At 35.3% G+C, this 25852-nt stretch overlaps 1 protein-coding gene across 22 annotated transcripts in view; it reads left to right on the plus strand.

The window, feature by feature from the left end:
- PARD3 (par-3 family cell polarity regulator) overlaps window positions 1-25852 on the plus strand; it is a 714326-nt gene that overhangs the window by 432196 nt on the left and 256278 nt on the right. For 14 of the 22 annotated variants that reach the window (XM_037986591.2, XM_037986601.2, XM_037986605.2 and 11 more), the window contains 5 exons: window positions 6835-6960; window positions 8099-8481; window positions 12719-12858; window positions 15833-15961; window positions 18316-18354. In XM_037986591.2, coding sequence (XP_037842519.1) covers window positions 6835-6960; window positions 8099-8481; window positions 12719-12858; window positions 15833-15961; window positions 18316-18354 — 817 coding nt within the window. The remainder of the gene's footprint in view (window positions 1-6834; window positions 6961-8098; window positions 8482-12718; window positions 12859-15832; window positions 15962-18315; window positions 18355-25852) is intronic. The other 8 variants (XM_037986593.2, XM_008002765.3, XM_008002775.3 and 5 more) reach the window with 1 other exon arrangement.

Genomic DNA, 25852 nt, shown 5'->3' on the forward strand with positions numbered 1-25852 from the left:
GTTGAAAAATATGTATTTCATAAGTATTATTATTTGCATTCTATTTAAACCTGAATATAGATTAATTAGAAGGTGATTAAAATCATCTATATGCAGATTGTATTTTGTAATTAATCTATATCCAGGAAATCACTGAAATATAAAAATTTGTTTTTTACATCCTGCATTCATGTCTTGAGTAATTTCTCCCTCAAATATAAACTGATATTTCTCTGTTTATAAGACTAGTAGGCAAACATCTTTGGGTGGTCTTGAGGTATATCGTACTCATCCATTTAATTCAGCAGAATCTGAGCTTCACTGTCCCCTCAACTAAGATTTACAGGATTATAATTACATTGTTATACCCTTTTGTTCATCTAAGATATACTTTATCATTTTTTGCTCTATTATGTATTGAAAACACAAAATTTCCCCGAGATTTGAAGTCGGGAATTTTGTATTACCTCTCTGTGTCAGTCAGTGACTGACTTGACCTTATGTTGTCCTCGTTTTATTGGCAGGGGGATTGTCAGGACTGGATGAGGATACCTCGCTCAGTATTTTTTACGTAGTGCGGCCTTGGGCAAGTTAGCCTCACTTAGCCCTACTCCTTACCTATGAAGGATAGGAATCACGACTTTTGTATGGTTTACATAAGAAAATAAATGTAAATCATTTAGCAAGGTCCTTGGCAGTGGCAGCTAATAAGAATGATCAAATCATTAGAAGAGATTTTAAACTCAATTTATCTTTTGTTATGTGCCTTGAAATTCCCTCCAGTGGTGTTTGGTATTCTGGTTGTCTAGATAGGTAGTGATTAGTCTACCCAATCAGAGAAAGTGATCATTTTCTTCTTATAGCATGAATCTGGGAGAAAATTTACTATTATATCATAAAATTGAGAATCCCAATGCACATTTGTTTAGTTAATTGGGTACATATGCTAATGAAGAATTACAGTCAATTTGAACTTCACGGGACTAGCTGAGAATAAATATGCTCTTGAACTTTGAGTCAATTTTAATTTAATTACTTTTGAAAAAAACGCAATTTAACTTTATTTGCTGAATCAATAGTCTTTTGTCTGAAAGTTTTCAATTGTGCATTCTCAGCTGCAGACTCGTTTGTTATAATGAAGAACTATAACATATGCATTGGTTTTAGAAAAGTTGCAGTTTACACTTACATGAATCATGTTCTTTAAACATAGCAATATGACATCTGTGATTTCTGCTCTAATCTAAAGGAATTCTCTTTGTTTATTTACCTTTTTGGCCTGATTTATCTCGTTCGTTGAAGTTTTTCTAAAAAAAAATTAAGATTTAAAGTTTTAACTTGGCGTTCCTTTAAACTTTCCCCTTTTGACTTTCATGCTTTCAGTGGTAGTACTTTCTGTGCTCATGTAGGTGGTTGCTGGCCCCCCATGGGCTGTATTCAGGGAGCTGAGCTGTTCTTGTTGATGAGACCCTACTCTGCCCACTTATATTCTGCCTTCCCTACCGTTGTGATGTTTATACTGTGTCAGCCTTTATTAAGATGAATTATAATCATTTCCATACAGCTGGGTGGCAGTTGTGGTAGTTTACATTATCAACGCAAAACTCAGACTTACTCAGCCAATTTGGATGTCAATAAAACATTTGTTACTTATTTTCAGTTTTATCATTGGTTGTAATTTATAGTTAGAATTGAAAATGTTAACATGTGTGACTGCGTTTGTTTTAATTAAGTGTATAATTAGGCTAATGAACCTTGTAAAAATGTAGTGCTGCAATCCTTAATATAATCTAAGTAGTTAAATTTCTAATTGTGCTCCAAAATCATGTACAAAGATGCAGCATTTCAATGGCTCGCTTTGTGCTACTGTACCCTTGCTTGTCTTTTTTTTTTAAAGAAACATTGTTCAAAAACGAAGTCTTGAAAGAAATATGTGTGTAACATACTTTTGTATTAGGAAAATTATTCAGAAGTGAAATTTGTATGCAGCGGATGTAGTGTTTTCTTCTTTTCAAATTTTGAAGAAAATATAGGAAACCAGAAGAGGAATAGATCTGGGGATGTTTCAGATCCATCAGGAAAAGTCCATTTGCTTTAAAAGCATAGAGCCAAGTAGGGTTTACCTTAGATTCATAAGGAAGGTAGAGGAGGTTCTGTTTCACATAACCCTAAACCCTGTAGTCATTTCTTCTTAAATCTGCGCTATCCCACTAATAAATGCCCAAGTCTTTTCTCTTACATCTTTTCTCCTAGCATAACCAATCTGGGTTTGTTCTGCTCCCAGAACAATTCCCCAAACAGAGCTTACTCCAATTCCTCCTTTCCTGACACCTACCTTTTTTATTTTTTGCAAAGTGGTTTCTTAGGATGGAACATGTTTGCCCCAATAAGGAATTCTGGCATTAGCTGCCAAGAAGGAACACTGTTCTCTCTGCCAGCACACTGACATGCCAAAATGTTTAGAACTTCATTTGCTTTGATTCCTTTCTCTAATAAAACTGTTGAAGCAGCCATACCGTAGGCAGTTGGTTCTTTATTACTTTAGAACAAATTCTGATTTCTAGTTGAGTTTACAAAATATATCCCTAAAATTTGTTTTTAATTATATTGTTTGATATAGCTTTAAGTTGAAAATGGGGACTATGGAAATACATCTGCTTGCGAGCACACATTTTTCAGGAAAGTGTCTCTTCTTACTACTTTTGATTTCCTTCAGAGGTTCTTTTCATTTTCAGTGTAGCTGTTATCAGTTCAATTTTCTTGTGATTTTTTTTTTCTTTTGATAGTTCATTCCCATTCCTTTGTAATCATTTTCACCTAGTGGAGTAAATGAGATAATTTTGCGGATTGTACCACTTCCCTTTTAAATTAATCCGTTCTTTTTGAGAGAATGATTCTAATAGTGTGGTTAAGTACTTAGAAATCAGCAGGCTACTAACTTCACCTTAATTCAGTCTGTTCCCTTGATTCCCTGATCTCTTGCTGTGTCTGTCAGGGTGAAGTTCTTTCTCTTCTGCAATCTTCTTCCTCTCTCTAACTCCCAGCCCCCCATCAGGTCTCTAGTACTGAGTAAAAGGAATCTGAGATTTTCATGACTTATAACAATGTTGGTTGCTAAAGCCTCAGTTAATAAATTTCCATTATATTTTCTCTGACTACATGGTGTATTTATGATTTGTAGAATTTGTACTGTATGTTAGGATTACTGATGCATTTGGCCATTGACTTATTTAGAAAGACAACCATTCAAGAAATGAAGCATGGTATGCTTTTTTACTTTGGATTATTAGTCTAGATGATTACCAGAAAAAAACACATAGGTTTAAAACAGAAAAATTATGAGATGAATATAAATCTGTTCATCTACTTATCTGAAAAAAATTATTGATGTTACTTGTAGAATTAAAGAGCAGATTTCAGCTGGGCACAGTGGCTCAAGCCTGTAATCCCAATACTTTTGGGAGGTCAAGTCCAGGAGTTCGAGACCAGCCTGGTTTACATAGTAAGAACCCAATTCTACAAGACAAACAAACAAACAAACTAGCCAGGGGTCATGGCATACACCTCTAATCCCAGCTACTCAGGAGGCTGACACAGGAGGACTGCTTGAGCCCAGGGGTTTGAGCTTGCAGGGAGCTGTGATTGAGCCCAGTATACCTCCAGCCTGGGTGACAGACCAAGATCCTGTCTCAAAAAAATTAAAGTGAAAGTATTTATAAGTTACACTATCTTAAGTTATCATAAATACATGTATCCAAGATAATTTTATAAATTTAAATAAATGATCAGTGCTAATTAACTGCTAATTTCCATTAAAGACAGTTTATATGTATTTTTTCTTAAAAATTTTTTATGGAATATTTTAGATTACACAAAATATTTCAAAATACATAAAAACATACTAATTATTAGTCACATATTACAGTAATATGTAGTCATATTGAGAAATCGCTTAGGATTTCACCAATTAAAAACTCATTAACTGGAGTGAGTCTTGGTAGGGCATATTTTTATTGCAATGACTGAAAGCATACACATTCCAAGAATGTGTTTGGTTTATAGTGGTGGCTTTTAACTACAGCTGTGGCACCTCACATGTGGTTCTGTTATGATTACCGGTGGGTGACTGCAACATTGTTCCCTTCAAGATGTTCTTTGAAAGTGAAGTGCTCAGATTATCTTCTGCTTGTTCTAGGTGGTATCGATAACTGTGATTTAATTTGTACTAATCTTCCTCATTCATCGGAATCATAGTTATTAATTCCTTTTTTTTTTTTTTTGAGATGGAATTTCGCTCTTGTTGGCCAGGCTGGAGTGCAGTGGCGCGATCTCGGCTCACTGCAACCTCCACCTCCCGGGTTCAAGCGATTCTCCTATCTCAGCCTCCCAAGTAGCTGGGATTACAGGTGCCCACCATCACGCGAAGCTAATTTTGTGCTTTTAGTAGAGACGGGCTTTCTCCATATTCATCAGGCTGATTTCAAACTCCCGACCTCAGGTGATCTGCCCACCTCGGCTTCTCAAAGTGCTGGGATTACAGGCGTGAACCACTGCGCCGGCCTATAATGCCTTTGATTCCTGTGATGGAACACTTTGTTCAGTTGCAGATAGAAACAAACAATAGGGAATCCTAGGGAGATAAATTATGGACATGATCACATTTAAACAATAACTTAAATTTTGGTTTGGCATATTATGGAATCTCTTTCTCCCAAATGTGAACTGAGAGTTAAGTTGCTCCTGAAAGTAAATCAGTGTACTTTATTCTTACCTTTGAGTTGAGGTACTTTTATGTCTTTATATAGCTGCAACTATATAAAGTAAAGTAACTAAATATTACCTACATAATATTGTTTTTGCTAGTCACTAATATTTTGAGACTCTTACACTAGTAGGTGCTGATTCTCAACTGTTAAAATTACAGTTCTTGCAAGCTGATAGGCTTGACTCTAGTATAATGCCACCTCATATTTATTAATAAAAATTAGAATGAAATTATGACCTTATAAATATTTGTAAAAATGTTAAACTACAAAATAACAAGTGAAATAGGACTTTTGCCTGTGTTTCATTTATTTCAGTTTTGTCATATCTTTAGTAGAAATGATACTTTCATGAAGAAATTGTCTGAATCTAAATTCTGTTCACTTGTATTTTGTTTTGCAAAAGCTTGTTAGAAATAGACTTGTTTGCCTCAGCTAAACTCAATCATGCCTTCGTTCAGTTGTCATTTATCAAGACCTTACTACTAGTTCAGTGCTTGAACTGCTGAATCTTATGTTCTCTGCTAGGAGCTTACAATGCGCTAATAGAGATAAGGTATGTATATAACAGAAGAATATGATAAATGCCCATGGAACAGATACAACAATTACTGGAAAAGTATAGAAGCAGCAGCTATCTATTTTGGTGTATTTCTACTGGAAAACATACACAGATGACTGCAAGTTGTAATTCTCTTGGAAATCATATAGACGTTATTTGAAAATAGGATGTCTTCAATTTTAATTTATGCAGGATTCTCAATTTTAGTGCCTGTCTAGGCATTTTTGTCTCTTTATTAGGATTATGAAGGAAAATACAAATTTTGGAAGTACAAAAAATAAGTTCATATAAAAATTTTAATATCATGATACAAAATTTATGCCAGCCACCAAGTAATTAACAGCAGTCAGGCCGGATGCAGTGCCTCATGCCTGTAATCCCAGCACTTTGGGAGGCTGAGGTGGGTGGATTACCTGAGGTCAGGAGTTTGAGACCAGCCTGGCCAACATGGTGAAACCCCGGCTCTACTAAAAATACAAAAAAATTAGCTGGACGTGGTGGCGTATGCCTATGCCTATGATCCCAGCTACTTGGGAGGCTGAGGCAGGAGAATCACTTGAACCCAGGAGGTGGAGGTTGCAGTGAGCCAAGACCATGCCATTGCACTACAGCCTGGACGACAAGAATGAAACTCCATTTAAAAAAAAAGTAAGAGTAAAAAAATAAAAATAACAATCCGAGCTAGGTTAAGACCCCTGTTGCTTATACTGTGATTTAAAGAAGTATTTCCTATTTGTCCCAGTCTGTATAGAATGTCCTGTCAGTTATGAAGTTAGTGTTCTAGAGCAAGTAGGGAGTCTCTCAAAGGTCATTCACACTTTTCTTTTCAACCTGAGTGAGTACATATATGAAAGAGATGAATGGCGATTGGCATTATTTGAACCTCTCACTGCTGTTTTTCTGTTTGGTCATTTGTTTTTCCACATGGGAATATTGACAATAAATGACTTACTTTTAGGAGACCTAACAGGTTTTGAAATTCACAATACTAAGCACTATCAAATTCAAATGCAAAGCACGGAAACTCTTTTATTTCTGAAATCTTTCCTATTATCATTCTCAAACCTGCAGTGCAATGAGGTTAGCTTTTCCTCATTACCTTTACTTTCACAGAAAGATGGGGGTTGCAGTCGTTTTTTAAGCTAGCATACCAGCTGGCTTAAAACAGAAAATTGCCCAAGTCATTCAAAAATACATGCTTATCCATGCTCCACACTGCAATACCCACTCAACCATTAGGCGGGCTCTGTTTGGGGCATTTGTAAACAGAGAGAGTGTTATAGCTTGTTCTCGAAACATAATACTGACCAGCCAGAAAATGATTTTTCACGTTTTTGGAAGGGATGCATTTTTACATATCATTTAAACTGTTGTGATTTTTGTCCGTTGTTTAAAAATGTATGAATAGTGATTTTGACATGCTTCTTTGTAAGGAAGTCTTTGTAAATATAATACCAGCATTAAAGTGGTAGGGCAGTGTGCATGGTGGAGATATTACATGTGTAATCATTTGCATTCTTAATGTTCCAGAACCCTGGGGTTATTAGTAAAACGATTGGAGAAAGGTGGTAAAGCTGAACATGAAAATCTTTTTCATGAGAATGATTGCATTGTCAGGATTAATGATGGCGACCTTCGAAATAGAAGATTTGAACAGTAAGTGTGTGCTCGCTGCATTTCTCTTCTTACTTGCATTAGGCATGACAGAGTGCAGTCAGTTGAAATGCTTCAAACAACATATTTGTGATCTCAGTCTGTATACTAGACAGGAATATTTTCTGCCATTAGCTTTTAAAAATTTAATCATACTCAAAGTAATTAATACCATTAGACTATATGTCAGAATGTCCTCTGATGGATATAGCTCTTCTTAAGTAGCATAGCCCCCGTTTCAGCTTTACGGTTTTGCTGGTTCCTCCCCTTTTGGAAAATTGACAGTGTGCCCATTTTTATCATACTTTAATTCACCCATCCACCTTTGCTGCACACAATTTCTCTAGATACAAACAGGCAGATAAAGCTCGTTTGCATCTCAATATTGGGTTGTATTCAGATATACTTTATCTTGATTCAGGCCCTTAGTCAATGAAAAACATAAAAGTTGGCCAGTTCTTACAAAACAAGGCAGGAGCAAACAGAACTCTTAAGAACTTGAGGTCCTGACCAGGGAACCAGCATGAGAAAGAGCTGCTTCCCAGGCTGGTCATATGGTTGCACTGTGACCACAGCTGTCAGCATTTTGAATTATTGAGCCTGGATTGCTGTTCTTGATATTTTTGCATATACCAACTTAGTGTGGTTGGTAGCCTTCTAAGTGTGCGTGTGTGTGTTTTAAAAATTTTAAATACACATCTAAGCCAATCCAAGATTCTATATATAATTATAAAGCTCTTTCTTTGAAAACTTAAATGGAAATATTTTGTAATGTCTACAAGTTGTATTAGACAATGTTGTAAAGAGAAGGTTCCATTTGGTTTCTATTATTGAAATTATAATACCTCTGTTGTACTTAAAACATGTTTAATGATTTACAATTGAGAGAACAGAATTTTTTCTGTAGTTGTAGATAATTTTTTTATTTTTATTGAGAGAATGAGAAATTTATATTTGGAGAAACAGCTATTCGTAGATCAGAGCTACAAACTTGATTGATAAATGGGTTATTAGAATTTTGCTTTTCAATTTCAACAGCCTGTCAGTTCTTATTGCTTAATTAGTATACTTAATTAAGCTCATAATATCTTCTAGTCTGCCAGTCTTAATTTGCTAATTTTCTATCCTTTCTCAAACCCAGAGCACAACATATGTTTCGCCAAGCCATGCGTACACCCATCATTTGGTTCCATGTGGTTCCTGCAGCAAATAAAGAACAGTATGAACAACTATCTCAAAGTGAGAAGAACAATTACTATTCAAGCCGTTTTAGCCCTGACAGCCAGTATATTGACAACAGGAGTGTGAACAGTGCAGGGCTTCACACGGTGCAGAGAGCACCCCGACTGAACCACCCGCCTGAGCAGATAGACTCTCACTCACGACTACCTCATAGCGCTCACCCCTCGGGAAAACCGCCATCCGCTCCAGCCTCGGCACCTCAGAATGTATTTAGTGCTACTGTAAGCAGTGGTTATAACACCAAAAAAATAGGCAAGAGGCTTAATATCCAGCTTAAGAAAGGTATAACCTATCTTGTTTTTGTTTTGTGGAATTTCTTTTCTTAGTAGCAACACACAAGGGTTGAAATGGAATTTATTTTAAAAATCAACCTACTAACCCAAAGCACCCTAAGTCTTATCTCATTATTTTGTGAAAGAACTGATAGATTTTTAAAAGCTACTTACCTTTTAACACGTTTAAAATTGTATTTCTTATATGTCTCAGGTTTATTTTGCTCTGTAGAAATTAAAATGTAAAAGTGCAGAGAATAAGACTTTAAAATATGTCTATGAGAAGAAGATAGCAGCTACTACTGCAGTAAAATTTTTGATTGTGAATGAAAATGGCTTCAGGACATTAATATCAAACACAGAACAATAGTAAGGATTTGACCATTTTGACTGCCCCATTTGCTGTCTAAGTCCAGCCCTCAAAGAGGACTTGAGAGGTAGTGCACATCAATCCCAGTATTTGGTGTGGGGAGGAACTGATTTGTTTGAGGCTGCCAGGAGTTGATAGTAGGTTGCTGAGAAGCCAGGCCATTGGCTCTTGTCTTTTGTTTTCTTGAATTATTGCATTATTTCCCTTTCTTTTTTTTTCTTTTCTTTTCCTTTTCTCTCCTTTTTCTTTTCTCTTTTTTTTTTTTTTTTTTTTTTTTTGAGACAGGGCCTTGCTTTGTTGCCCAGGCTACAGTGCAGTGGCACAATCATAGCTCACTGTAGCCCACAGCACCGCACGTCAGCCTTCCAAGTACTGGGACAAGAGGCATGTGCCGCCATGCCCATCTCATTTAAAAATTTTTTGTAGTGAGGGAGTCTTGCCATGTTGCCCAGGTTGATCTGGAACTCCTGGCCTCAAGTAGTCCTTCTACCTCGGATTCCCAAAGTGCTGGGATTATGGAGTGAGCCACCATGTCCAGGCCTGCTTCTCTTTCTTATGGTGATGTGGAAGTCATGATGGCGATTACCGATTCTTCATGCATCTTTCAGCCGTTTATGTATTTTAGTACCCTTCTTGTATACAGTGGATCTCTGTGTATAGAGAGCATGTTCTTGCAGTTTGCCTCCTTCAAAGTTGAGTGCAAACTATTGGACTTTACTTTATGATTTTCACCCAGTGTTTGCTCCAGGCACCAAGATACACTTTTACTGTTCATGATCCATTTTAGCTGATCATTTTTATATATTTTTAAATCATGTCTTTCAAAATGGTATTATTATAAAGAATATTTATTTTTATAGGCTCAACCATCAACTCTTATAGTTGGATGGAAATGATTCCAAGAGAGGTTCATTATTTCCTCAGGTCATGTGGCTGTTGGCCACAGATTCTTACTAGAATGTTTTCCATATCCAGATATTCAGACCATTCTTCTTTCCATTTGGGGTAGCATTTACAAGGTTGTAAACACTGAGACTGCTGTTTCCTTTCTAAATCATATTCTTTCATTGAACTTTATGTGAACCTCAAGTTTCTTTTTCTGGTTACTGGCTTTTAAGCTCTAAATACTGGATTGACATGATCAGAAGTTGACAGCTTGCCTCCTTGCAAACACAGAGGCATATCAACAGAAACCCCTTTGGCTCTGTCACTTCCTAAATGAGAGAAATATCACATCCTCTTTCCTCCTTTTGCTCTACTTAAATGACAGGCCCTTGTTTTTAACCAAAAACATATCAAGAACCACAAATAGAGTTGTATAAAAAATAAAATTCTGCTTGAGATCTCTAAAAGGTATAGTATTTTGCTTCACCACTGTCATAAAGATATTGGTTCATAAATATCTTTTCCTTTTTATACTGATACAGCAGTATTCATTTAGTTAATTACAGTTTTTCAAAAATTAGGATATTTGACAAATCATGATATAACGTGAACTTTTTAAATGAGGTGATTTGCCACTAAAAGTACCATTGTTTTGAATACAGATTTTATTTTAATAGCATTTAATGAAAAATATGATTGCATTTACACAAGCTAATTTAGAAAGATTGTGCTTAATCACTGTAAGGAGAAACAATGGTTTTAAGTGTTTTTCAGACCTTGAATAATCTTAATGATATAGAGTCCCATAGATCTATCTTGATTTTAATTTACCAACTGTGAGAGTGTATGACAAAAAACACATGCTGCTTGTGCATGCCGCCAGTACTTACAAATATTTTATATAAAAATTGTGTTTAGTATAAATGTGGGGAAGAATGCAGATTATCTTTGATTAGGATTAAATGCATATATTTTAATAATAATGATTGTAGGAGAATTGAACAGGCTTTCCTTGTAGCTAGCAGATTTGTTCTTACCAGTTACTACATTTATTAGTGAAGTACATTAAAAACATAGGGTGTGTCAGTGTTAAACTTGAGATTCAGTTCAAAGCGAGCTAATGTGCTTTGAGTGGCAGCAATTCTTCAAAAACTGGGATCAACTCTTAGTACAAAAAAAGATGTCAGTATAATGATTCTTTGGCCTAATTTTGGATCTGTATTATATAACATGACAACAGAATAGCCTCAGTGTACTTGCTTCCATAATTATGATTTCTTAATATTTATTGCCATTTTGGTATTCTCAAATACCCTGCTCTTTTGTAGAAATTAGCTTTTTAATAAAGTCAGAGGAGAAGGTCAGTAATCTGTTTCAGTCAGTGCAGAGCGTTTTGTTGGCTTTGTTAAATGAAAATTGATATCTACTTATCTTTCCTTGAAAGGTCATTGCCTGGACTTTTAGCTTACAGATTTAGGGGTTATTGCTGATATTTTAATAGTATTGAGGTTCCTACAACAGTCAGCATTCATAGTTCAGAGAAATTAGTATTGAAAAAGGAGAGTAATTAAGAATTCTTTCTTAATAAATGTTATTGCAAGTCATTAGAGTTTCGTGAAAGCAGAGACATATGGAAAAATCTCCGCAGAGCAATTACAAACATTTCATATAGACAATATGCCATTCAGGTGTTCAGCATGGAAGACGTTAGAAATATTAATAGCCCAGGCACCCTAAAGTGACTTCAGACTAGAAGTAAATGAATGCTTTGTTTGATGTTGAGAATAACTATGGTAAGTTTTGCTACAGGAATAATTATGGAGTGTTTTCTTTATTTCTCCTTTAATGTTTCTTTAATCTACATTTGTATTCACCCATTTTTTTGTTCAGTTGTATTTTATACTTTTCATTACAGTTTTATACTGAGTGAGGTATCAGATTAATATGCTCTTTTCTAGATTTTTCACCTTTACAGATCTCTTTATTCTTCCCATAATGAGCAAGCATTTGACTTAACAATATTTTAACTGAAATGGAAATTAATAACTTAAGAAGTAACTTTTTAAAAAAAGCTTAGGTAGAAATCATGATTGTAAAGATTTTGTGATTCATTGGAAATGTATCATTATCTTCCCAGTTTTTCCTGGGCACATGTTGGCTTATTGCATGTTGATTCAAGTGACAAATAAATGCTTTTCTGCGTTGTATTGAGCATATAAGACTGCCTGTCAAGAAAGCTGCCAAAGAAATGAGAATTTAAATTCTGTGAATCATCAGAGTAATTTATAAATGCATCATTCATTTAGTACCTTTAAACATATATGATGATCCCCAGATTTGGTAGCCATGATCTGAGATGGAGTCTTCACTGAGTAATTTGCCTTTTTTGGGAGTGGGGGATGGGGAAGGAAATATACATGATAAGATTTAGGTGAATTAGAAGTGAACTAGGCAAAGATAATATGGTTCATGGTTTATTCTCTTAGTAAATTGCTTTGAATAATTATGATTTGGGGAGGTTCCATTACCTCTATGTAGAGAGATCTCTCATTTCACTATTCCTTTCCATCTTCCTGGACATTTTCGTCTCCCTTGCTCATACCTCCTACCCTTGAAATTTAGATGTCATTATTGCACAATAATATTTGAGTTTTGAGGTACTGTGGGTCTTAACAGAAGTTTTTTTCTTTCTTCATGTAGTGAATTTCCTATTCAAAGATTTACATTGATTACATTTTAGCAGTCGTATTTGTCTTTGAGAAGATTGCTGTTTCTTCTTAGATTAATAACTGCTGATATGCAAACCATTTAAATCTTCCACAATTTAGTCTATTTTGAACAATTTCATTACAACTTTTAAAGTATTAAAAGAAATGTGGACCATTGTGAAAGTTACAAAATGTCAAGTTGAGGTTGAGTATACTAGTGCAATACACTTGTAAAATTCAAGATATCTCATTTTATTTACTTTTCTTCCCCTTCACGTACCTAGGTACAGAAGGTTTGGGATTCAGCATCACTTCCAGAGATGTAACAATAGGTGGCTCAGCTCCAATCTATGTGAAGAACATCCTCCCCCGGGGGGCGGCCATTCAGGATGGCCGACTTAAGGCAGGAGACAGACTTATAGAGGTAAGTGATATCCCTAAGCAGGATATTCCCTAATTCTGGAAATGTTCCATTTCCAGGAGCCAACTTTTAAAAACATTTTCATACAATATGAAATTAAACGATACACATTTTAGTGGAAGTATGCGTCACAAAATGTGTTTCTGTTTTACGTTTAAATTTTCCATGTTATCTTTTATATATGTATATTTTTTAATTGTTAAAATTTTTTGTAGAGACAGAGTCTTGTTATGTTGCCCCAGCTGGTCTTGAATTGCTTGAATTGCTCGCCTCAAGTGATCCTCCTACCTCCCAGTGTGCTTGAATTACAGGTGTGAGCCATTGTGCCCAGGTCTTTTTTCCATGTTATCTGATGAGAAATTAACTTTCCATTTAATTTTTTTTTTTTTTTAATGAGATGGAGTCTAACTCTGTCACCCAGGCTGGAGTGCAGTGGCACCATCTCGGCTTACTGCAGCCTCTGCCTTCTGGGTTCAAGTGATTCTCCTGCCTCAGCCTCCCTGGTAGCTGGGACTACAGGTGTGCACTGCCATGCCTGGCTAATTTTTGTATTTTTCATAGAGACAGGGTCTCACCACATTGGCAAGGCTGGCCTTGAACTCCTGCCTTGGCCTCCCAAAATGCTGGGATTACAGGCATCGGCCACCATGCCCAGCCCCATTTAGTTTAGTTATAAATTTTTAGTTACTCAGACATTTGGTTTATGAGTAACATTTTGTCATATAAAATGTCTATAAGGTTACATTTCTAGATGACTTTATATTTATATCTGGCAATATGGAAACGTTATCCACTTTGTATTCGGAACAGAGACAGATGAAATAAATGAAAACAGTGTGTCTTGATAAGAGGAGCAAGAAAATCTTGAAATGGCAGCATGAAGAATAAATTGAGACATAAGAGTCAAATGTCAGGAAAGAAAAAAATCATTTTTGAAATTTTTTTCTATGTCTTATGAGTTTGGGTTCATTGGTATTTGAAGCTGCCTTGGAAATACATTAACATACATAATTTGTGTTTGATGATTTGCATATAAAAGAGAAAACGAAAATTGAAAAATATATTTTTAACCATTTTTCTTAGTTTTTTTCCCAGAAAATACAGTCTGTATTTTTATTAGCAGATACTGAATTTCCTAATTAACTAGTATTCAAATATTAATGCTAAGGTAAACTTTTACCACACTGTCCTTTTTTCTTATAGTTTCATATATGGTTTCTATTTCTCCAGATTGAGTTTTCCTAAAGAATTTTTGTAAAGTAGGGGAGGAGAGGGATACCATCCATATTTTTTTCCATGTCTACATTTGGGGCCTGGTCCTTTCCATTTTATTCCCACTGTTTTGGTCCTGTGCATGTGACAATGTGTGTTAAATAGGCACTGTTAGAAATGAAGTAACAGATGTTTGAGTACAAATTATGTTTAGGGTCCTGCTTCTTGAAAAAGTCACTTGTCCTGGGGGTATAAATTGAGTGGTACATTAGCCCATGCCTGCAGTCGTAGCTTGTTTTATTTTTAAGAGTCTTCACTGGGACTTGAATTCAGTCCTCCTGTCTTCTAAGTCCAAAAAAATATGTCTGTATTTTCTGGCTCTCTCAGTCTTTCTTTCTAAAGATAATTGCTTTATTATTGAGTCACTTTTTTCTTTTATTACATAATTGCTTTACTTTCAACATATCAGAAAAACCTTTTTATTTTAAAACAATGAGAAAGACCTGCAACCTGTACGTCTTTAGAGTTAGGCTTTATTTCCATAGCTGTCATCTTTGTCTTAAAATGGAAACTTCATTTTTGCATGTTTTAAGCCCAACCTTTTAGTATCTACAGTTGCAGCTATACACTATTGATACTTACGTGCATTTTCTCAGAGTGTCCAGATAATTAGAATCATATAGAGAAAAAAGTATCAAGTGACTTAATCATCTAGATTTTTTTTCACTTTCTTTTGTTTGAGTACAAATTATGTATAGGGTCCTGCTTCCTGAAAAGGCCGCTTGTCCTGGGGGTGTAAATTGAGTGGTACATTAGCCCATGTGTGCAGTCGTAGCTTGTTTTATTTTGTAAGTCTCCGCTGGGAATTGAATTCTGTCCTCCTGTCTGCAATTCCTTAATAGTAGTACCTTGAGCTATATGAGGTTGATTTTTTTTAGAAGGGGAAATGTTCTGAAATATATTTTAACTACAGGAAAATTTTAATACTGCAATTTAAGTTATAAACTTATTTGCCTTGGACAAAATGTCATTTTTGTCTAAAGAAAAAAATGTAGAACACCTTTTAAAGGAAACATATGCTCTCATTTCTGTGGAATATATAGTGCTTTCTGATAATGATGTTATACTTCCTATTAGATAAAAGATTCCCTAAGAACAAGTTGTTTTAAATTTTTTTCCTGCTTGAGTTCTCTCATAACATTGAAAAAATTTCATGAGAAATATTACTTCCCTACTAAAAAATATTGTTTTGTAGCTGTGTTTCTTTAATGTTTACCTTTTAGAGGTAAACGTTTTATTATATTTATCAGCAAAATTTCATTGAAAGTGAAAATACTGTACCAAAATATTTTTGGTGTGTTTTTATTAATCTTTATAAGAGCAACACCTTTTTATTTTGGTATAAGAAAATCTATGATGCACAAGGCTATCAAAATATCTCAGTTCTAAGCTAGTAAGTTTTGTGTTAACTTGACATTTTTGAATTATTTATTACTTGTTACTTGTCAGTGCCCTGGTGATTGTCACTTTGGGTTTAATGACAAACACTAAAAGATTGACCACTTCCTTTCTTACTTCCAGATATCTGGTCTTAGTTTCTTTATTAGTCACAAAATCTTAGTGGTTCCCAGATCATGGCAGAATTGTGTGTGAAATGAGTTATGTTCCATAGCAGATATGGCTAGTCCTACAGTGTGTGTGTGTGTTTTTTTCCTGTTGTTTCCACAGGATTACAGCTGAAAACTTTTGTTTTGTTTTGTTTTAGGTAAATGGAGTAGATTTAGCAGGCAAATCCCAAGAGGAAGTTGTTTCCCTGTTGAGAAGCACCAAGATGGAAGGAACTGTGAGCCTTCTGGTCTTTCGCCAGGAAGACGCCTTCCACCCAAGGGAACTGGTGTGTAAATTTAGAGTAGATGAAAGATTTCTGATATGCAGCAGCTAGGGGTCTGGGTTAGTTGCCTGATGGCAAATGTTTATTGAGACATTTTCCAAGGAGTTTCTAGATCTTACATATCTTTCAGCCCTCACTGAATACAGACATTCTTTTCTCTAATACTTCCTTAGTTTCAGAAATGGATATCCTCAGTAATAAATGGAGGGGTATTTAAACATCAGACTGTAGGGATATTTTCAAGGGCATCAAATGTTCATCACTGTACACCCTCAGATGGACTGACTGAATACAGAAACGCTGATTATTTCAGAACTGTCACTCCACAGACTGTCGCTGAAAGCTTGCCATCTTCCACACTACATATGACAAATTTTCATATTTCAAATTTTCATAGTACATGTCAGTAAGCCAAATAGATGCTTGCTTCCTGTTGTGTGAAAAGGAATACCTTTTAAAAAAATATTAAAAATAAAAAGACCTAAGTGGCAATAAGCCTCATGGCTATTAATTATACAAATATAGGTCATGTTATTTAGGATGACATAAATGAAGGAAGTGAAAAGGCATTTACAACTTTTGCAACCTATCTCCTTCACTTTCCATACATACATTAATACATCTGAAGATTTACGTGGTATTGGTGTGAATGAAATAAATGTCTTAGATGTACATGTTCTGAGTGTTTTTCTGCAAAAGTGCTAGGTTTCATTTATATATAAAAATGACATAATTGGAGGAGTTGCCTTTGTCTTTTAATGTGGTAAGAAAGTTGTTTTATTTCAAGTACAAGTGGTATTTTAAATATTTCAAAACAGATTCTACTTGGATCCTTTTGGAATACATCCTTTTCATCTAGCTCTTAGCTCTAAACAAAAATTAATTTGTATAATCTAGAGTGACAAGGTTTTAGGAATGAGGTTTCCAAATTTATCATATAGCCCAAATTCCCTTAAGTTCTATCTTCAAGTATGGATGTGTTATGATAAAATGTATATTTTATTTATAAATACAATAACTATATTTTATTCTCTATATAAACTATATATTTCTATAAATATTATAAATCAAAGTAAATTTTAGTCATAATATCTCATCCCCTGGTTACACACTTGTCTTAAAACTTAATGTGGATTTTGTGGAAATTTCAGACTGTGATAGGGTTGAAAAGTGAACACTTTTATTTTAAGTAGATTTTGAATAAATTATGAAAACTTCTTTATATTTAAAAATGTTTAATGCATTATTTCTCAATTTAAATTCAGTTTTTCGTTTTCCCCCCACTGTTATCCAATTTTGAGCTTAAAATGCCACCTGATCCTAAATCTGGAGATGTCTCTATTAAATTGTAAATGAGCACTTAAAAAAAAACAACTAGCTTTCCATGTGATTTGCTGAAGCTTTAATTCTTCCTCAGTGTCTCAGAGTGCACTAGTTAGCATTATTAGGTTGCCAAAGCTTAGACACTGCTCTTAAGCAGCCTTTTCCAGAGTTAGTGCCAGCATATAGCCAGCTTAAGGTTATTCAGGTTCTTCTTGTCCAATTTTGATCTTCCAGGCTTCTGTTTTTCCCTTCTGCTACCTACTGTTTTTTTTCTTGGTTATGTAATTTATTGCTTGTGAGCTTTTCATTAAGGAGTACGCCAGTAGGCCGTCAATCTATTATGCATGTTGCAGCTGCTTTTCAAAATTTAAAAGAATAAAATCCTGAAAACTTAAAGGGAGGGGGCATTTAAAAATAATCTTTGAATCTAGTAGACATAACTATTTTCCTCTGTTTGGGGGGTCTGTGTTTAAATTCTCTGTCTAAATCTAAATACATTTATCAATCTGTGCCTTTTTTATAAATCATCCTTGTAAGTTCCTACGTAATTAGGGCAAGTCAACATTATATGAAAAAAAAAATCACATTTATTTCCTGTGCAACATTTTAAAGTATAAAGCTGGTAGTTCAGACTGTAGTTAAAACTGTTATTATCTAGTCTAGCTATCAAATGATTCTATACCTTAAAACTTTGTTGATTGGGAAAATTTAAAAGCAAAATTAGAAACAGTGCCATGATTAGGAAAGCAGTTTGGTGAGACTTCTTTTCCTCCAAATAATAAATTCATGATGTACTGTGAATGAGCAAGTAAAGATGTATATCTAGAAAAATTTCTTAAAACATACACATAAACACACACACCAGCAAAAGGTTGGAAGACAGAGCATTACATCAGCCATCATATAATTACCCTTGATACATTTTGTGGATTTTAAGAATCAACAAAATTTTCTTTAAAATAAATCATTGTGTCCCTATGTGTTGAAGATGGCTTTGGTCAGTCTGTATTTATGTTTTTCTTCAATTCTTCTAGAATGCAGAGCCAAGCCAGATGCAGATTCCAAAAGAAACGGTAAGAGCTTTGTCTTTTGAAGGATGCAGAGATGTTGGAAAGATACATGGAACTAACTTCTTACTAATTTAATATGAAGTTACTTGTCCTGCCTTTTCCTGGCTCATAATATTTAATACATGGGTTTATTAAATGCCAAAGTGGTCTTATTTTAAGGTGACTTATTGTTACCACCCCAAATGGAGTATATTTTGTGATTAATTTTGATCAGACAGACACAAAAAAGAGAGGGATTTCCTATTCACTTGCATAATGAGGACCAAAGCTTAGTAGTGTTACATATATGCAGAGTATTTCATGACTTATGAAATGCTCAATTATAAGTGGCCACAAAATGGAAAGAAAAGTTAAAAAACTTGATTCAGTCATAGAAAAAAAGGGAGAGCTAAGAGAATACAGTAAAAAAAGTATACCCAGGAAAATTAAAGTGACGTGTCAGTATTAGGCTAAGCATAGTTGTTAGAAATAAAAGAGATAATTTCTCTTACCAAAAGTTAAGGCCTCACAGCTCACATTAAAATGCAAACATAGTTGCATCCTGTTAAGAAAACAAGTCCTGAGACAGACTGGGGATAAAAGAGTAAGCTTAGTTCCAGCAGGCAGAACTAACACAGTAAAAGGAAGGTTTGCTCTATCAGTCTCTGTGATGATGCACTACATGGGAGTAAAAAGGGCATTTTATATTGACATGGTAGAAATTCTAACAGTCAGGATCTTGTTTCCTTTTTTCATCAAACAACATAGCACAAAAACATTCATTCTCAAACTATTGTAAATGGAAATTTTAGCAAAGTCGTTTCCATAGTAGGTAATGTTGATATGTCCCTTTCCAAAAATTTTTACATTGTCGACTAAAAAAAGTAAGAATATAAAGAATTGAAATAACATAATAAACAGTTTTCATTTTCTGTACAGTTTTATAAACAGAAAACTTTGAACTAATAAACAAAATGTTATTTTTCAAATATTCCTTCTTTTTTTTTTTTGAGTCTAGAATCTCACCATGTTTCACAGCTCACTGCAGCCTTGACCTCCTGAGCTCAAGTGATCCTCCTATAAATATTCCACAATTCTGAAAATGGATGACAAATTACATCTTGGAGGAAAATCAGTAAACAACCTTGAGAATATTCTGCATTAATAAGCGTGTGTTGTAGACAATTCCTAGCTTTAATTTTTGGTTTACAATATAAATAGGGCAATTATATCTAATCAAAATCAGACTGATATTTATGTGTTGTTGGTAGATTAGACAAGGAGAAATTGGACAAATTGATTCTAAATAATAAATGGGGTACAATAGCAATTTATACTACTCTTTGAAAAGGCAGTAATTGTGGCAGAGTATAATGTAAAGCTACAATACCTAAAACAGCATGGCATTGTTATAGTGGTAAACAAATAGATCATTTAAACAGATTAAGGGTTACAGAAACAGATATGTGTATAGGTATGTGCATGTATGTTAAAGAAGGTACTTCAAATTAGTAGCTTTAAAAGGATAATTTACATAGTGTTTATAACAATTGCCCATTTACTTACAAAAGTAAATGGGCACCATATGTCAAAATAGATAGAAAAGATCTATAAAACAAAATAGATCCGCAGTCATTTACACACACACACACACACACACACACACACACACCCCTTTGGTATCTGTACCATGAAATAGTTATAGGATAAATGCAAAAGGAGGAAGTATTTACAATGTGATCCTCAGGGGAAGAGCTATTCCTTTATGGTTTAGGATAAATATCAGAATATTTTGGAAAACACAATGACTTTGCACACAGACTAATCTATTAATGTCTAAGACAATCTGAGTTGGAAAATGATGCTTTAAGTAGTAAAGATAGGGATGTTCTTTCAAAACATGTAGTCAGTGCCAGGTGCAGTGGCTCACACCTGTTATACTAGCACTTTGGGAGGATCACCTGAGCCGAGGAGATTAAGACCAGCCTGGGCAACATAGCAAGACCTCATCTCTACCAAAAAGTTAAAAATAAACCACAAAAAACATGTAGTCAGTCCTGTTGAGGAAACCGATGATTGGCTGTGAACTTCTCAGTCACCAGAGGTAAAGAAGCATCTTTTGATGTGGTATTCTGTTAAGAAATGCAAGGTGCATTTCAGTTCACAAGCTGTGTGTTTACGGTAGCATGACGTGGCAACTGGGAGTCACCTTAAAAAAGGAAGTCATGCTGGGCACGGTGGCTCACACCTGTAATCCCAGCACTTTGGGAGGCCGAGGTGGGTGGATCACGATGTCAGGAGATTGAGACCATCCTGGCTAACAAGGTGAAACCCCGTGTCTACTAAAAGTACAAAAATTAGCTGGGCATGGTGGCAGACGCCTGTAGTCTCAGCTACTTGGGAGGCTGAGGCAGGAGAGTGGCGTGAATCCAAGAGGCGGAGCATGCAGTGAGCCGAGATTGTGCCACTGCACTCCAGCCTGGGTGACAGAGTGAGACACTGTCTCCAAGAAAAAAAAAAAGGAAAGGAAGTCATATATACTTTTACATGTGTCTGACTACTGGTTATACTTGGACTTTTTTTCTAATATGAGTTTCCCAAACTAAGTTAAAAGCATAGTTTAGTTTAAAATATTGTTTATTAATTTTTTATGAGTGCTCTCACATCTGTGCCTCTCTTTGTGCTCCAGTTATGCAGTATCATTTTGAGTTGTAAAAGGCTTAATATTAACATGATAATTTAAGAAATTAATGGGGCACAGTCTCTGCCTTTCTACCTTTTGATGGCCAAGGATCTGTTTTAGGCTTTTTGAATATTGCTAGTTCTTGTCACATAGTATTGCTCAAGGAAAACTCCATGATAGGCTTTTGCTGTTTTTATTAGTGTTTCTTAATGACTTTTCTAAGGTTCTAGGTCTGTGAAATCTTTGCCTATTTTGTCAGTGCCTAGAAATGGGGAGGAGAGGAGCAGTAATGATCTCACCACAAATCCAAGTCCAATGCCCACTTTCATTTTGGGCTTTCTCAGGGTTGATTTTGGAGCAAACCATCTTGTATCCACTTTAAGCCACAGGAATGGTACCTGTGCGTACAGTATGATTCTTTTTCTTTTCCTGAAGGAGATACATTACTTCTGTCAGGAACTATATGTGATTTATGCAGGCTCACAAAAAATAGAAGACAGTTTTTTTTACCTCTAATGCTTAACATTGCTTATAACATTGCAGTCCTATCTATGACTGACATTTATTCATCAGTTATTGTGTGAAACTCTTTATGTGGATTATCTTATTTAATCTTTAAAATGTTCATGACTTGGTTCAGGCATGTCCAATATTTTGGCTTCCCTGGCCCACATTGAAAGAATTGTCTTGGGCCACACGTAAAATACACTAACACTAATGAGAGCAGATAAGCCAACAAATAAATAAATAAATAAATCGCAAAAATTTCATAATATGTTAAGAAAGTTTAGGTAGGAATTTGTGTTGGGCCACATTCAAAGTCAGCCTGGACTACATGCGGCCCACAGGTCTCAGGTTGGACAAACTTTACTTAGTTGGTGATATTATCCTATTGAAAGGGGAAGAACAAAGAATTAACCTTAGGACGCTCCAAATCTTAGAGTCCAGAATATACTCAGGTTGTCTGACACCAGAATCTGCAGGGCAGTTTTTATATCTCCTTAATATGGCTTGGTATGTTAAGGGGAATATAAAAAAGCTAAGCTACATATATAGTTTCAGGTAATACAGTATAAGTTCCATGTTGGAGGTTGATAAACTGTGATTGAATTTTATTAAAATAAATAAGCAATAAAGAAATCTAGGGTTAGATGCCATCTCATTAGTCAAGATAGTGGGAAGAGATCTTGTTGATTTTTTTGTTGTTGTTTATATTGCTCATGGATTGATACATAGGCTTTCCTAGAACACGTGTTTAGTACCATTGATTTCCATTAACTGCTGCATGGACACGTCTGTCCTTTCCCAGCCCAGTGACCAATTTTGCAAATACTTTCTCCTGACTTGGGCTGCTCTCACCTTCTTTGCCTGTCCATATGGACGCCAGCTTCTAATCCTGCTGACCTCTACCCGTCTCATGAGGCTTACCCTAACCGGAACTAATGTTCTCTCCCATTTGTAGTTCTTTGTCATCTTTGTCTTTGTTTGTTTGTATTTGTAGAATGCATTTGTCTTGCTTTATTAATAAAATTCACTGATCTTGGCTCACTGGAGCCTCCGCCTCCTGGGTTCATGCGATTCTTTTGCCTCAGCCTTTTGAATAGTTGGGATTACAGGCATGCGCCACTAAGCCCGGCTAATTGTTTGTGTTTTTAGTAGAACGGAGTTTTACTCTGTTGGTCAGGCTGGTCTCAAACTCCTGACTTTCAGTGATCCGCCCACCATGGCCTTCCAAAGTGCTGAGACTATAGGCGTGAGCCACCGCACCTAGCCACATGCTTAACTTTCAAGAATTCAAAATGCATTCTAGAACATGTTAGTGGGCTTTCCCTACAGAAACCACAGGGATACGTTGGGGATTCTTTAGGAACTTTTTTGAAGGTCAGAAGCCATCTTGATAGGCTAACTTCAGAAAGGTTATAGTCTCAACTTAGAAATTTAATGAGCTAGGAATTAAGCATGGGCCTTATTAGGTTTATTTTACTAACAGTTATTAATAGGTCAAGTGTAGGCTGCCGTATTGTGTGTATGTATATGTGTGGTGGTGTGTGTGTGACTGAGTCTGACTCTGTTGCCCGGGCTGGAGTGCAGTGGCTCGATCTTGGCTCACTGCAGCCCTTCCGCCCAGGCTCAAGCAATTCTCCTGCCTCAGCCTCCCAAGTAGCTGGCAATACAGGTGCCCCTGACCATGCCTGGCTTTTATATATATATAAATAAATATATGTAGAGATAGGGTTATGAGTATATATGTACACTATGAGTATATATGAGTATATATATACACTATGAGTATATATATACTATGAGTATATATGAGTATATATATACTATGAGTATATATGAGTATATGTAGAGATATATATGTATATATATGTAGAGATAGAAATATATATATGTAGAGAGAGGGTTTCACCATGTTGGCCAGGCTGGTCTTGAACTTTTGACTCAAGTGATCTGTCTACCTTGGCCTCCCAAAGTGCTGGGATTATAGACATGAGCCACCTCGCCCTGCCTAGGCTGCCATATTGCTCCACTGTAAGTTGAGAAAACAGTTGAGTCAGACAAAGTGGAGAGGAACCTCAAAGAGGAGTGAATCTGCGAGCCATTACCTCTTAATCCAAAAGTGTTTAGACTCTTGGAGATAAAATCATCGTCAAATACTTCTTTAGGCCTATAATGCAAATTAATTTTAATATTCTTGAGAATATACATGAAAGTGTACACAACTCTAGATTTTTGTGGAAGATTTATGCTGACATACAGTAATCGTATGTTGACCTCAGTAGTTTGATTTTTAGCAGCAAGTGTTGCTATTGTGACAACCAAATTTTATAACGTGTGTACTTCTAGTGCCTTAAATGTTGATTCAGACTTATTTTAAAACAACCTTATTCCAAAATTGGAATTCAGTAATATTTTCGTGGTCTTACAGAAACGGTAATGGTTATGGATAGTGAATACCTGCAGCAGATTTTACGGAATTCATTTGAGATGGCTTACTATTATTATAATAAGATAATGATTTTTTTAATGTTGGGTGTGTTTTTGTTTCAGGAATACATCTTGGTTTTTGTTTAACTGTAGCCCTTTTGCAACATAGTGATAAAATTGATAATATCTTTGTGATTTATTATATTACCTTTTTGCTGTTGAAATCTTAAGTTACAATAAAGATGGTTTTTAGATATAGCAAAACTATTGTGACTTAATTACTGTATGTAATTTTTATTCTGAACTGTTAAGACTTTTAGAAAAGTTTCAAGAATAGTACAAAGAACTCTACTAAGAATTATTTATGCACATTCCCCAGTTGTTAATATTTTACCACGTTTGCTACATAATTTTCCTCCCTCCTCCCTTTCTTCCTTCCTCTACCTATTCTTCCCTTTTCCCTCCCCCATATAATTTTTTTTTTTTTTTTTTTGAGAGTGTTATTCTGTTGCCCAACCTGGAGTATAGTGGTACGATCTCAGCTTACTACAACCTCCGTCTCCTGGGTTCAAGCAATTCTCCCACCTCAGCCTCCCATGTAGCTTGGATTACAGGTGCCTGCCACCATGCCCGGCTAATTTTTGTGTTTTTAGTAGAGATGGGGTTTCACCGTGTTGGCCAGGATGGTCTTGATCTCCTGACCTTGCAATCTGCCTGCCTCGGCCTCCGAAAGTGCTGGGATTATAGGCGTGAGCCACCGTGCCCGGCCAGAAGGAGGACATTTTCTTATGTAACTGCATTATAGTTATGAAAATGATTAAATTGATTGTATTATCAGTTGCCCCAGTTAATGTTCTTTATATCATAAATAAATGAGAGAACGAATTACAAGTAAGAATAGAATTTGGTCCTGTTTCCAATTCAGGATCATGCATGGCACTTAGTTCTTATGGCTTTTTAATCTCCTTTAACCTATTATATTTGTTAATATTTTCTCAAGAACAAATTACTCCAAGCAAATTTTTAATTTTTGAAGGGGCAGATTACTTTGAGAATATCCCTCAATTTGAGTTTGTCTGATGTTTCTTTGATTGGGTGAGAATTTTGGGGGTTAACATTAGAGATTAATAATTGTGCAAAACATTTTTTCCTCAGCATTATTTTACCAAGCAAAAAGTTTAAAAGTGTTCCAAAATGTGTTTGGCATCTACCATTCGAATTAGAAAACAGCGTAATAAAGCCAGATATGACTTTGAACTTTACTAACAAGAATAATGAACTTTATAATATCAGTACAAATAACATACAGAAATGTTCATCTCACATATGGGATAAATTAAAATGGGGAACTTAAGGAAATTTTGAAGTTTGATTGGAGGGTTATTCTTTTATTAAGAGGTTTATCATGGTTCTTAAATTTAAGAAGAATTTAAGAAAAATTTAAGAACCATGATAATTTCTCCATTTAAAAAATCCTTCTCTTAAAAATATAAATGGTTGTTCATATTGTCTCAGATACCTACCTGCATATTATTTAATGTCTGTTTATTGAATAAGTATATTCTCTCTTATGTCTATGAAAAGTTCTGTTGTGCGTGACGCTGTGATGGTCTGCTGTCATGGCATGGTTGTTTTTTTAGAACTGTCCTAAGGTGCTCATTCATAGCCCATCTTTGTCCCCAGCAGCAGCCCCTGCCCATCATATACAGGTGCCCCTCAATTTATGATGGGGTTACTTCCCTGTAAGTTTGTCAGTAAACCCACTGTGTGTTGAAAATATTGTTATGGTGAAAATGCATTTATACACTTAACCTACGATACTGTAACCCAGCCTAGCCTACCTCATGTGCTCGGAACGTTTACCTTAGCCTTCAATTGGGCAAAATAATTAAGACAAAGTTATTTTAC

This window comes from Chlorocebus sabaeus, chromosome 9, assembly GCF_047675955.1.
Source record: "Chlorocebus sabaeus isolate Y175 chromosome 9, mChlSab1.0.hap1, whole genome shotgun sequence".
NCBI classification, from domain to species: Eukaryota; Metazoa; Chordata; class Mammalia; order Primates; family Cercopithecidae; genus Chlorocebus; species Chlorocebus sabaeus.